The 14,420-nt window shown below is 47.2% G+C and overlaps 1 protein-coding gene across 3 annotated transcripts in view; it reads right to left on the bottom strand.

Moving 5' to 3' along the window:
* The window catches only part of LOC130030042 (nuclear body protein SP140-like), a 71,277-nt gene that overhangs the window by 48,652 nt on the left and 8,205 nt on the right, over window positions 1-14,420 (bottom strand). For all 3 annotated transcript variants that reach the window (XM_056121159.1, XM_056121139.1, XM_056121150.1), the window contains exons 2-5: window positions 8,269-8,434; window positions 5,981-6,149; window positions 2,896-2,979; window positions 1,591-1,653 (exon numbers count right to left, since the gene is read on the bottom strand). In XM_056121159.1, the coding sequence (XP_055977134.1) occupies window positions 1,591-1,653; window positions 2,896-2,979; window positions 5,981-6,149; window positions 8,269-8,434 (482 nt within the window). The remainder of the gene's footprint in view (window positions 1-1,590; window positions 1,654-2,895; window positions 2,980-5,980; window positions 6,150-8,268; window positions 8,435-14,420) is intronic.

The raw sequence follows: 14,420 nt of genomic DNA, 5'->3' as shown, positions 1-14,420 counted from the left end.
ATGGTTTTTCATGCATATAACTCCAACACTTCACCCATCATCAGTGGATATCCTCTCTCAAGGACTCCAAGGACCCCTCCCTTCCCTGTACCCCCAACATAATTGTGTGGATCAATTCTCCCATTATATTGCCTTTGGACCTTTGCTGTTACCTTTCTGTATATCTTTAAGTCCCACATATAAGAGAAATAATTCTGTATCAGTTCCTTTCCTTCTGACTGACTTCATTCAGCATGCTATCCTTAGCCCTACCCATGCTGTTTCAAATTGCACGATTAGGTTCTTTTTGGGGGCTGCATAGTATGCTGCTCTGTCTATACACAACAACTTCTGGATCCATTCATCTGTAGCTGGGTGTTTGGGTTGTTTCCATACCTTGGCTGCTGTGCTAAGGGGGTGACGATAAACATATGTGTGCACATATCCTTTGCAATTAATGTGTCTGGGTTTTTAAAATGCTTATGAATACAACTATCAAATTTTACATATGTGGAGAACTGGACAAAGTGTAAATGGGTGCCAACTTAGTTCAAACTTATGTAAGTCTGTGTTAGATTTCTCCTGTTTCCACTAACTCTGAAAACATCTTCCACATAACATTGCTTTCACCACATTACTTAAATGTGTCTATGTACATACATTTTTGTTGTATGAATAAAATTGGTGTTATGGAAAAAAACAGAAAGATTCATCCTTAATAAAATGAAAAGAGTATGGGGGCTGGAGCGATAGCACAGCGGGTAGGGCGTTTGCCTTGCAGGTGGTCAACCTGGGTTCGAATCCCAGCATCCCATATGGTCCCCTGAGCACCGCCAGGAGGAATTCCTGAGTGCAGAGCCAGGAGTAAGCCCTGTGTATCATTGGGTGTGACCCAAAAAGAAAAAAAAATGAAAAGAGTATGAAAAATAATTGTGTTTGAGTTTGGGGATAGATACCAAGAAGTCGTATTGCTGGATCATAGGGGAACTCTATTCCTATCATTTTTTAAATCTCTTTTTAAAAATATTTTTAACGAATCTCCTAATATCATTATTCTGAGCATCCTGAATTTTTAGAAAGCCAACAGATGGAAATAGTAGTTCTTGGTTGTCAACAGACCAAAAGGAGTTACTGGAGGTGTGCCTGGTGTTTTAAAGCTGCTTCTGGACCCCTGACCCAGGGATGATGAGTGAGAGTTTGTAGGGAAGCCACAAGGGCATGGATGGCCCCATGGGAAGGATAGGCGGGAAGGTGACCTGCCTCACAGCTCACCACGTCCCAAGATCCCCAGCAGCAGCGCTGGCCATACTGGACAAGGCTCCCAAGCAATAAAAGGCAAAGATAAGAACTGTGAAGACAGCACGTGGGCAAGCCCCACCCGCCGGGCAGTCAGGAGCTGGAGCTGGCAGCCAGCGTGGGATGGGAAGCGTGAGCAGTTTCGGTCCCAGGCATCGGAGGACAAGACGCTGCCCTCCAGTCCCTGAGCCTGGAGACGGTGCAGGTACGAAGACGAAGACGAAGACTCCTGAGGGATCCACAGGGCAGCCGCACTCCCCCCCCCCCCCCCGCCCCCCACATCAAGCACGTCCCAGAAGGGAGTCTAGCACAGACCATTAGAAGTGTCAGCATTTTGTGAGGCTGATATCAGGCATTCTTGCAAATTTTCAACAGTTCCTGCAAGAGAGGGCGGGAGGAGCACTGGTTTGTCTCAGACATTGAAGATGAGCCGGGTCACCCACCATCATCCCTTTATCCTAACGTAGGAGTGGGAGGTTTCTCCAGGTGCTGGAGAGGACAGAGAATGCCGGGACGTGGGAAGTCCCCCCTGACTCTAGCAGACAGACCCCAAACCCCCAGGTGGGGCCCGCGATCTCCCCGCTGCCCCCCCGCCATACCCCCATACTTCACATCGGGTTGAAAAAATTTGGGCAGGCTGAGGGGGCTGCCAAGAAATGCCAGAGGGTACATCCCTGCAGTGGGCCTTAAGAATGGGTGTTCAATAAAGTAACAAAATAGGAGACTAACACCCAAGAATGGCCAAGATTAGTACCAGGAATTTTGCTCCATGGCTTGGAGGCCAGCCACACATGCTAGGGTAAAAGGGAGCTCAGATAGAGAAGGGAGCATCAAATAAAGGGTGTTGGGAGGATCCTCCCAGGATGGGAGAAGCATGCTGAAAGTAGACTATAGACCAAACATGATTGCCACTCAATGCCTCTTTTGAAGACCACAACACCCAAAAGGAGAGAGAGAACAAAAGGGAATGCCCTGCCACAGAGGCAGGGTGGGATAGGGAGGATGGGAGGTGGGAGGCATACTGGGATCCGTGGTGGTGGGAAATGGGCACTGGTGGAGGGATGGGTATTTGATCATTGTATAATTGAAACCCAAGCACAAAAATTTGTAAGTCTCCAACTGTACCTCGTGGTGTCTCACTAATAAAAAAATTTTAAAAAATTAAATAGATAAAAAAAAAAAGAATGGGTGTTCAGCGGGGTCCTCAGCCCTTTCTCCTCTATCCTCTTCCCCACCTCCCTTCTCTCCACCTCCCCTCTGCTCTCTGATAGAATGGCCGGCCCACAGCCCAGGGAACATGGTCCCCTCAGCCCCACCAAGGGTGTCTCTTGGCACCCACAGGTCTCTGATCTGCACAGCTTCCTACTCTCTCCCCCAAAGGGAACGTTCTGAGTCACAGTAACGCAGGAGGCCAATCCCCTTAATCTGCTGGACGAACTATGGGGCTCCTGTTCCTGCGTTTGGGTGAGGGGAGAGTTGTCAGAGTTAGACACTCTGACAAGCCCACCCACCCACCCCCTTCTCCTAAGCTCTCCAGTGTTCTTCCCGACACACAATCTGCTCTCGGAAACCCTTCCTTGCTTTCCTCTGAGAGGCCGAGCACCCCTGGGATGCAGTCACCTTGCTCCAGGCTGAGAGAGCCAGCAGACCCCACCAGTGCATCTTGCTCGCTGCCGTCTTGCAAGCAGGTGATCTTCTGGATCTCTGCGGAGAGAAGGCGGTTAGACCTGCATGGAGATGGGCTCGGCCCTCTCAGTACCATTCAGGAACTACAGCGCAACCATTCAGCTCAGAAGGTCCCCCTTCTCCTGGTAAGTTCCCCCGAGAACCCTGGACTGGTGGGGGGAACAGAACACAGAATGTCCAAGGTGGGGGTTCCTGCTCCCCCCACCCAAAAAGGCTCACACATAGGCAAGGACAAAGGAACAGTGGGAAGGTGAGGAGCCAGGCTTGAGAGAAGGGGTGCAGAAGGGGTTTCCCAAAGAGGGCCTTCAGCTTCGGAGGGCCTCTGCACCTGGGAGCAAGCCCAGCCTCTTTATTTTTATTTACTTATTTATGCTCTTTGGGTCACACCCAGCGATGCTCAGAGATTACTCCTGTCTCTGAGCTCAGGAATTACCCCTGGAGGTGCTCGGGGGACCATATGGGATGCTGGGGATTGAACCTGGGTCTGCTGCGTGCAAGGCAAATGCCCTCCCCTCTGTGCTATCGCTCCGGCCCCAAGACCAGCCTCTTTAAATGGACGCTAGACAGGGGGCACAAGCCAATGGACAGCAACAGGTGCTGGACAGGCCTCCCAAGGGGCTGCTCTCAGAAAAATGAAGGACCCTTGATGTTCCAAGCAGGGGAGCACACCACACTGGAGGGGATATGAGACCCCCCCAAGACCAGGAGACCCCTAGGAGTGCCAAGCAGTGGGGCCAGGACCCCAGCCCAGGGCCCTGCATGGAGGAGGTGCCTAAGATATATGAGGAAAACACAAGCCCACAGGCCTCAGGCTGGGTCTCTGCAGGGAAGCGGGGTGCAGGTGGAGGGGCTGGAGCAGCCCTCCTGGGGCATGAGGCCACTTGGACTTGGTGAGGGACCAAGGGTTTGGTGGATGGGAGTGCAGGAACCTTGTAGGCTTTGGCACCCCAAGAGCCAGATGCATCCTGGTGAAACTGAAGGAAAGATCCAAAAAAGAACAACAGGGCCAAAGTCCCCGATCCCCCCCATAAAAGGCCAAGGAGGTGGGGTGCAAACACTGCCCCCAGGAGGTTCCTTGATTCCAGAATGGAACATCTTCATTGGAGCCAAACTGTCTTCCGCTGGAAAGTATTTTAGATGCAGAGTCTAAACAGAGGAAGGAATAGACAATTCCCAATGGAACAAATCCTGAGCCATATGGATGGTTGAACCCGGAGCTAAGGGTGGAGCAGGACGGGACCCTCAGATAATGCTGGAGGGCTCGGGAATCACTGGAGAGGGCTCTGTAGCTATAAAATAATCACTTTGATATTACTGTAAATGACGGTGCTTCAATAAAAAATTAACACGGAAAAGAGTGAAGGATGGGGGTGCGGTGCTGCCAGCAGGTCAACCTGTACCTGTGGGGTGAATGCAGAGCCCTCGGCAGCCACTTGCTTCCACAACACAAAATCACTGCCATACCCCGGGCCTGGACTCCACCAATTCAGGATGGACCTCACCAAGATATAATCTATTGAAAATTCTGGTATGTGGGTTTTGTGACTGAAATCGCCAGGATTTTTCTGAGTTGGGGTGGGCTACTTCCCCCTACTTTCCAATATTCATGGAAGCACGGCAGTCACCCCCACGAACCAACTCAGCACCATGCTGTAAGCTCTACTGCCAGCCTTGCTTTAGAGGCCCATAAATAAATCTCGAAAGAGATCAAAAGCTGTGGTTAAGCTTGGACCCACTCATGGCTGAAGAGACTGGGATAAATTGGAGGGGGGACAGGTTGGCCTGTCCCCAGCCAAGCAGAGCCCTCAGCAGTCGCTGGCTTCCACAGTCCAAAATCGCGGCCAGACCCCGGGCCTGACTCCACTGTCTTAGGACAAACCTCACCAAGATACAATTTGCTGAAAATTTTGGTATGTGGGTTTTGTGACTGAAATCTCCAGGCTTTCCTGGGGTCAGGATGGGCCACCTTCCCCCACCTCCCTGTACTTCCAGAAGCCTTGGCAGTCACATCCACACCCCAAGGTTTTCACCCAATCGAAAAGCTACTCCAGCCTCGCTGTCCCAATAAAAATATCGAATGCCCTGAACAAACACCATGAGCTCTTAGCACCTGTATTGCAAACCATAATGCACAAAAGGAAAAGGAGAGAGAGAGAGCAAGAAAGAAAGCACCTCCCACAGATGGAGGCTGGGGGTGGGGGGGTGGGGAAATGGAGGACAATGGTGGTGGGTGGGAAATGTCTTTTTATATGTATATGAGTATACACTATCACAAGCAGGTATATGAATATACACATACACATCAATTCAAACATTCAATCATTCTCTTAATTGAGTACCATTAAGAAACAGAAGTGATGGTCATTTCAGGAAAATAAAGGGTGCTGGGAGGATCCTCCCAGGATGGGAGAATCATGCTGAAAGTAGACTATAGACCAAACATGATTGCTACTCAATGCCTCTCTTGCAAACCACAGGACCCAAAAGCAGAGAGAGAAAGAGAGAGAGAGAGAGAGAGAGAACAAAAGGAAATGCCCTGCCACAGAGGCAGGGTGGGATGGGAGGGATGGAGGGTGGGAGGGATGCTGGGACCCATGGTGGTGGAGAATGGGCGCTGGTGGAGGGAAGGGTACTTGATCATTGTATAACTGAAACCCAAGCACAAAAATTTGTAAGTCTATAACTGTACCTCATGGTGTTTCACTAATAATAAATAAATAAATAAAACCAGGAATGTGGCCGAGGAATACTACTGTTCAAAAAAAAAGAATTCCTAGTTTTAGATAGCACCAAAATTAGTCCCTGGCAGAGAAATAGGTTTTTGGGGAGGAGGTTGGTTCTGTTCTGTGGCTATCCATGCTGGTGTCTGGGGCTTAACCCCTGGCCCTCCCAGGGACATGTGTTTTGTTCACTGCTAGCCCCGGCTACCCAGCAGTGTGTGGCATTGGCTGGGAGCTCATCCCATACTTGTCCAAACAAATTGACCCTGGACAGCAAAGTAGGAAATGAAGCTCATTACCATTTTTTAAGGTTTCAAAAACGGGCTGTAAGTTGGGATATACAGTCCGGTGGACTTCATTGAACAATATATTCAGATGCTGAGGGTGAAACTTCTCCTCCACGGCTTGCAGAGCACAGTACACCACTTGAAATGCACCAACACCCTTCTTTTCATTACTTTGAAGTTCCTTAAAGAAATACATTGATTGAGTAGACAGAAATACAGATGCATAAGTTACAGATGAGTTCAAGAAAATAATTGTTAATGTTCACCGATCACCTCCACCCTCTGGGGCACCCCTGGTATGAAGTCCAGTGGTGTGGTTATGGGAGCCTCATCTTATGCTTCCTTCCAGGAGAAGCAGCCATGACCTTCTCAGGTCAAGTTATAGAATTTCTATGTATTCCTATGCATAACAAATTTTTCCTCCTTAAAATTACCCTTCTTAAAGATGTGACGGAGAATTCTTTCTTCCTTCCTTGTTTTCTTTCGCTGAATCACAGTGAGATACACAGTTGAAAAGTTGTTCATGATTAGTTTCAGTCATACACCATTCCAACACCCATTCCGTTACCAGAGTACATTTCCTACCACCAATGTTCCCAGTTTCCCTCCCCTCCTCCATCACCTGCCTGCCTCTATGGCAGGTACTTTTCTTTTCTCTCTCTCTCTCTCTGTTCCTTTTACTCTCTGTCTGTCTGTCTCTCTTTTGGGGCCTTATGGCTTGCAATACAGATACCAAAAGATTATCATACCACTCTACCTGCTTTCAACATTCAGTTCTTGTCCAGAGTGATCATTTCTAACTATTATTGTCATACTGATCCCCTCTCCTAACTGCCCTTCGCCTCCACATACTTGTAACTTCCAACCAGCAGGGAATTCTTTCATAATGAAACGTTTTGTTAAAAATATGGTAGTTCTGTGGCAAGTATTTATGGCCACATTTTAAACGACCACTCAGTAATCTTTGTACAAGAACATACATCTTCAAGTTCTTATCTATAATAAAATTGCTGAAAAAATACCTGCTGTGAATCTATTTCTTTACCTACATTTACATTATATGTGACCAAAAAAAGCATAGAGCGACAGCACAGCAGGTAGGGCATTTGCCTTGCACACAGCTGACCTGGATTCGATTCCTCCTTCCCTCTCGAAGAGCCCAGCAAGCTATCGAGAGTATTCCGCCCACATGGCAGAACCTGGCAAGCTCCCCTTGGCATATTCAATATGCCAAAAACAGTAACAACAAGTCTCCCAAATGGAGACGTTATTGGTGCCTGCTCGAGCAAATCGGTGAACAACGAGAGGACAGTACTACAGTGCTACAGTAACAAAAAAGAAGAAATGTGGAGAGAAAAAGTGGGCTCAAAGTTAAAGATGTAGTCCTTAAAGGCCCAGATGTTTGGGCTGGAGAGGTCATAGAGGAGTTAGGTGCATGCCTTGCATGTGACTAACATAAGTTCAACCCCCAGCACAACATACTTGCCCAAGCACCTCTGGACTCAGACCTTGAGACCATCTAGCCCTGTTGGGTAATTCCCCCTGGAAATTCAGGCCCTGCGCAATGATATACTTGGGTCCTGACATTGAATGGCAGGAGCAGTTGGCCAAGAATCGCTCCTTCCACATCACCATCTCTGCCAAGTCAGCTGACTAGGACTTCCTGCAGGGACTCAGGGAAGTGGAATGATATTTGTCTTAACCTCCTTGCCCCTGCCACCCAGCCGCTTCGTAAAATTGAGGCCAAAATAAGACTTGAATCTATGTAATTTCAACCCTACTGATGAAACAAAGCACAAATTTGAGCCTGGGGTGGGGGCTGTTGGGGGGAGGAAAAAACTGACTGGGAAAGTAGAGAAAACATTTCTTCCCAATTAACTCAAGTATTAGAAAGTCCTTCTAATTCCTGGTTAATGCAACGGTGTCTGAAATCCTGGAAGAAATGATTCATGGATGGAGCAAATAGTTGTACACTATAGAAATAATGGCCTGTTAGTGGGGCACACACCTTAGACTCAGCCAGTTTCCAGAGCTATTCACCTCAAGTACACTGGGCACCATGGGACCCCAACGCAGGGCTATCTTAGATGGAACATGCTTTTCCTCTCCTTTGACCAACACTTAAACCTCTACACTTTGAACAATACTTGAAAGCTCTCCCCGCTACCCCAACCTACCCACCCCCTATAAGAGACTGCTCAATTGGCTAGCTGCGACCTGACTTTTTGGTTCAGGATATCAAAGCAAAACCTAGATTGGAGCCAGCAGAAGTATATCATGACACGGAATTCTTCACTTACTTTATAAATGTTTTCGGTGATGAGTTCATTGTCACGAAGAGTTTCAAGGAAAGGAAATGTCTTCGTTATGGCAAATGCAATCCTCGTCTTGTTTGCTTTGAATGTATTTCTTAATCTATCTGCTAAGAGAGGTATGTTGTCTGTGTCCTGGTTTTCTGAGAGTATGCTAGGAAGAAGGACACCAGGAGAAAACCATTAACAAGGTTCCGAGATGTGGGAGGGAGGTTGTCGGTTTGGAGAGGGAATGCACACGCTAGTTCTCAACCAGAAACACCTAAAAATTACAGCCTTTGGAATGCTATGCCATTTCAATTAAAAAAAAAAGTGGCACAGTGCCACACAGTGGAGCAAGTGCATCAGCAGCCTGATGCTGTCTTCAGGCTTCCCGATACCCCAAAATTGCTGCTGTGCCGGACCCCAAAAACTTGGGACCAAGTTTCCCGAGAAATTAAATGGCCAAAAGTTAGGTATGTGGGAGTCATGCCCACAGACTACCTGCGGCTCATTTATGGGCCTTGCTTCAGAGACCCATAAATAAACCTCAAAAGATGCCAAAAGCAGTTTGTTTAAGTGCACAAATGGCCATGATTCAGAGACTCACAAATGAATCTTGGGAGAGAACAGCACGCTACAGAAAAGTCTCCCAACCCTGTGCCAGTCTGATTTCACCAGGGCACCTTTGGGGGGGGGGGGGGCGGTGTGTCCCTCCACCTGCCCCAATGAACTCCGGCAGCTGCAAACCTCCAGAACCCAATTGCCGCCATGCTCAGAGCCAACCTTCACAGGCTCATCTGAGCCCCCCCACACATGAGAATGAATCTGCTGCATAACCCAGGTATGTGGGACCAGTGATTGAAAACTCCAGGCTTCATGGAGTTAGGGATGGGTGACCTCCCCTCGCGTCTCCCCACTTTTCCGGTTGGTTCCCTGGCTGTCACGCTCAAGAAACTGCTTGTGGGGCACCATTTAAGCGCATTAACGCTTGATTCAGAGACTCACAAATAAATCTTGGAAGACAGCAGCATGCCACAGAAATGCCTCTAGACCCCACATATTTAAAAAAATATATATCCTAGAATTCCAGGAGTGCGTAGTCACACAACATCTCATACTATGCATAACAAGCAACACAAAATAAATTATTTTTAGCATCTGCCTCTGGGAAAAGCTTGGATGGTGGTGGGAAAATTCAAAATAATGGTGGTGAGAAGGTGCAATGGTGGTAGGACTGGTGCTGAAATGTTGAATGTAAAGAATTGTGGGGGCTGGAGTGACTGCACAGCGGGAAGGGCGTTTGCCGTGCACGCAGCTGACCCGGGTTCGATTCCCAGCGTCCCATATGGTCCCCCGAGCACCGCCAGGAGTAATTCCTGAGTGCATGAGCCAGGAGTAACTCCTGTGCATCGTAGGGTGTGACCCAAAAAGCAAAAAATAAATAAATAAATAAAAGAATTGTTGTGAACAACTTTATGCAAATAAATTAATACAACAACAACAAACTTATTCTGGGGCAGGAAGGATAGTACAGGGGATAAAGCCCTTCCCTTGAGACAGTGGCCCCGGTTAGACCCCCCTAGCATTGCATAAGTTTCCCAGGCATCACCAGAAGTGGATCCTAGAGCCAGAAATAAGGACAGAGCACAGCTTGATATGACTCAAAAGCAAGCAAAATGATTCTGGGAAGCTTGAGAAGGCTGTAATAGTTTATAGGCAAAGAAAGACTATAAGGAGACTATCTACCTACCTATTTATATGTAAATATGATAAAAAAAAAACTTTTAAGTAGAAAGCAAAGACATGACATAGAAACCATAAGCAAAAATAAAGTTGAATAAAACTTGGACAGTAAGACTTTATGAATTAACTCAAAAGAAAGCAAAATGATTCTGGGAAGCTTGTGAAGGCTGTAATAGTTTATAGGCAAAGAAAGACTATAAGGAGACTATCTACCTACCTATTTATATGTAAATATGATAAAAAAAAACTTTTAAGTAGAAAGCAAAGACATGACATAGAAACCATAAGCAAAAATAAAGTTGAATAAAACTTGGACAGTAAGACTTCATGAATTAAAGTTTATTCCATTCTGTTCTAATCAAGATCACAGTAAGAAAACCTTCATGAAACTGACACATGTTTTTTATTTTTAACTGATTAAATTAAAAAATTTAATTCATACAAAACCAAAATAGAATAAACAGAGGAATGAAAACAGTAGACTCCAAACTTGCCCTGTGCAATGCCCTGATTCACTATCATGTACACAGAAAACTGCAGGCCAAGACAATTTGGAGAAAGAGTGTATAACCTTCTCCCAAGAGCCATCCTCTGCTTTTTCTGCTCCAGAGAAGCCTATATTCTCTCTTGTACCTCTCTCTCTCTCTCTCTCTCTCTCTCTCTCTCTCTCTCTCTCTCTGGCTGCCTCTAACTGACATCACCAGCTAATCTAAAGCAGGAAGCAGTGCCCTGACCTCTGGCCAGATCCCAGCAGCCCACACCACAGCTCCTGGAGAGCCACACACTGACCTACATAACAAATGACACACTGCTCACTGTTATCCGGTAACGAGGGATAGATAAGAAAGAGAGAAATCCTTTCCCCCTAGCACAGCAAAAGCACTCGAAAACCAATGGTGGAAAGCAAGTAAAAGCCCACTAAGCTCAGTGAGTGAAACACAATATTACTGAAGACATAAACAACGCCAGTAAATCCTCAGACAGGGTCTTCAGCGACATGATGATGATGTTCAACAAGCTCCAAGAAACAATGACAGAGATAGTCAGCAAAGCACTAGAAAATAGAAGAATTGAAATGAAAAACTACTATAGTCAGAAATGTGAGAAATGAAGAGCAGGGTAAAAGGTAAAGGTAAAGGCCCTCCCGTTGATCATCGATTTGCTCGAGCGGGCCCAGTAACGTCTCCATTGGAGACTTTGTTGTTACTGTGTCTGGCATATCGAATACTCTCGGTAGCTTGCCGGGCTCTCCGAGAGGGGCGGAGGAATCGAACTCGGGTCGGCCATGTTGGCTGCGTGCAAGGCGAACGCCCTACCCGCTGTGCTATATATATATATATATATATATATATATATATATATGTCAACAGATGTGCTGATTGGCAGATTAACAGCAGCTGAGCTTTAAGGTGAGGAGGAAACTGCTAAGAAACAACAGAAGGTGGAAATCAGTCTGTAAAGAAATGAACCGCATGCCAGAGAACTGTGGAATGAGTTCAAGTGGAGCAAAATAAGAATCATCAGAGTTCCTGAAAATAGGGAGGCAAATGTGAAGCAGAAACAACAATTTAAGACATCACTGATAAGAATTTTTTTTTGGCTTTTTGGGTCACACCCGGTGATGCACAGGGGTTGCTCCTGGCTCATGCACTCAGAAATTACTCCTGGCAGGGCTCGGGGGACCATATGGGATGCTGGGAATTGAACTTGGGTCGGCCGTGTGCAAGGCAAATGCCCTACCCACTGTGCTATTGCCACAGCCCCCATTGATAAGAATTTTTAAATGTGAGGGCCAGAGTGACAACAGAGTGGGGAAGTCGTTTGCCTTGCACACAGTTGTCTCGGGTTCAATCCTGGCACCCCATAGGTTCCCTGAGCAACACCAGCAGTTTCTGAGTGCATAGAGCCAGAAGTAACCTCTAGGCATCACTGGGTATAGCCACAAAACCAAAAAAGAAAGAATGCCATAGCTAAGCGTGTGGAAATACGACAAAATGCCATAAAAAGGGGTGTAACCACCACGCAGACCACAACTATGAGAAAAACAATATGTGCAAGCCCCAGGGAGAGCCCTGGGGAGCATGTGTGAGCAGACAGGGACCCTAGTGAGCACCACCCCCATAACCGTGCCCCACGACTGAGTGTGTGCGCGAGTTCCCCAGCTGCAGGACTGCAAACCTCAGTGAGCACTGCAGCCAGCCCGAAGAGCCACGCAGCCCACCCGCTCCGAGCACCACAGCAAGCCATGTGCAAGCACCAGAGTCAGGCCACCACGACACAGAGACAAGGGAGGGTAGATGGGAGGGAATTTTGAGACCAACGAGTCTTTGAAGAGCCTTTTTAGCATAAGTCATCTTAGGTGCTGTAGGGTAACATTGGTTTGTCCTTTCTCCCTCGCTGCAGGGAGCTTAGTTTTTTTGGGTGACACCCACCACAGTGCTCCCGAGGCACTCCCATTCCTCAGTGTTTATCTTTGACTTCTCCTCTGTGCTCTGCTTCCCCTACCTATTATTCACCTATATCCCCAAATCAGACCCTGTGACTTGTAAGGTCAGATCCTTCCTAGCACTCCGGATTTTGTATCTGTAAGTGAAAGATTGCTTTTCTCAGGAAATCACCTTATGTCCTTTGCATAGTTTACTTTAGAGCAATGTCCTTCTTGTGTAGACACAGAAAGACAGTTAGTGGCATGCCTTTCAAACTTGGGAGTTCACTGACTTTGTATAATATTCACTCCTGGGCATCTGTCATATTTGCTCAACTTAAACCTCAGTTGTCCTCAGTTCCTAGTACCCCAAAAGCAGGTTCCCGATGAAGCAACTGGATGGACCCAGGGCAAGCTGTGAGCTACCCTGGCATCAAAACAGGACAGACCAAGCGCCAAAATACTTAACTATAAATTGAAAGCATAATTGTGGACAAATTCTCTCATGATCCAAAGAGAACCAACTGGATAAGGACCTGCTGGGATTAGGAAGGACTAATCTGGCCTGAGGACCTGCTGGGATTAGGAAGGACTAATCTGGCAGAGGGACAAATCCACGCGGGTTCCGGGGCCGAGATCTCCAAGCCTAGTCGGATTGGAGTCAAGCATCCTCCACCCAGATCCTCCAAATTCCAGTAGGCGGGGGTCACACCCACCACCTGGCCCCCTGGCGCCGTGTAATCCCATCAACGGCCAAGACTCAGAGGCTATAAAATCCAGTTTCTGGAACCGCGCGGCCGCATACGCGGCCACGCAACATCTTATCAGGACATCTTTTTATGACATCTTATTATCTCATTCCTACTTTGGACAAACTTGCGGGGTATCGAGAATGTAGCCTGCCCACAGGGCAGAGTCTGGCAAACTCCCCATGGCGTACCAAATATGCCAAATACCAGTAACAATGATGGATCTCATTCTCCTAAAGAGCCTTGAATATAACCTCAGGGCCAGGATAAAGGAGATGTTACTGGGGCCTGCTCGAGGCAATCGACGAATAACAGGATGATTAAATGAAATGAAAATGAAATGAATCTGGCCTGAATATAATCTCAGGGCTAGGATGAAGGAGACGTTACCGGGGCCTGCTCGAGGCAATCGACGAATAACAGGATGATTTGTGATTTGTGATTTTGTGAATCTGGCCTGAGGACTGTAGTCTGGAACCTATAGCAAGATGTCTCCTGGAGAGCCACCCTATAAGCTTAATATATCTCTTACTGTGTCCACACAAAATGACTAATATTATTACGAAATAGAATTAAGACGAATGTTTAAATGGTTATTAGGGGGCTGGAGAGATAGCACAGTGGGTAGGGCGTTTGCCTTGCACGCGGCTGAACTGGGTTCGATTCCCAGTGTCCCATATGGTTCCCTGAGCACTGCCAGGAGTAACTCCTGAGTGCAGAGCCAGGAGTAACCCCTGTGCATCGCCAGGTGTGACCCAAAAAGCAAAAAAAAAAAAGTTATTGGACTAAGGAAAGGAGAAATGCACCCCTAGATGGTATTTCGCCCTTAGGCAGGCCACCTTGCTGGATGAGAATTTGTACTAGAAAAAGCTTCCCCAAGGGAAGGACTTTACCTCTGTTGATTGTACAAACACACCTATGTGTAATTGCTACCCCAACCCCCCATGATTTTGCTCTATAACTAAGGCTGTAAGAGTGGGTACAGGAAGAGGAATATGGGAGTGGGTGAGACTGGAAGGAGGCAGAGGGAGATGAGTCTGGAATAAATTTCAACTGATCACCAACCACCCTGGCCCTTGTTTCCTCCTCCATCTGTCCTTTGCCATCAGCCATCTGGGTGAGGGAAGTGGCCCCAGACCACCAAACGCAGGCGGTGAGAGTACCGCGCTTCTCACTTATTTTGTGATTATCACAGGTGCAACGTGAGATCACATTGTTTTAGTTTGCATTTCTTTAATGAC

The sequence above is a fragment of the Sorex fumeus genome, unplaced genomic scaffold (assembly GCF_029834395.1).
Source record: "Sorex fumeus unplaced genomic scaffold, SorFum_2.1 ptg000005l, whole genome shotgun sequence".
In the NCBI taxonomy this organism is placed as follows: domain Eukaryota; kingdom Metazoa; phylum Chordata; class Mammalia; order Eulipotyphla; family Soricidae; genus Sorex; species Sorex fumeus.
This window is presented reverse-complemented; position numbering and strand designations above follow the sequence as displayed.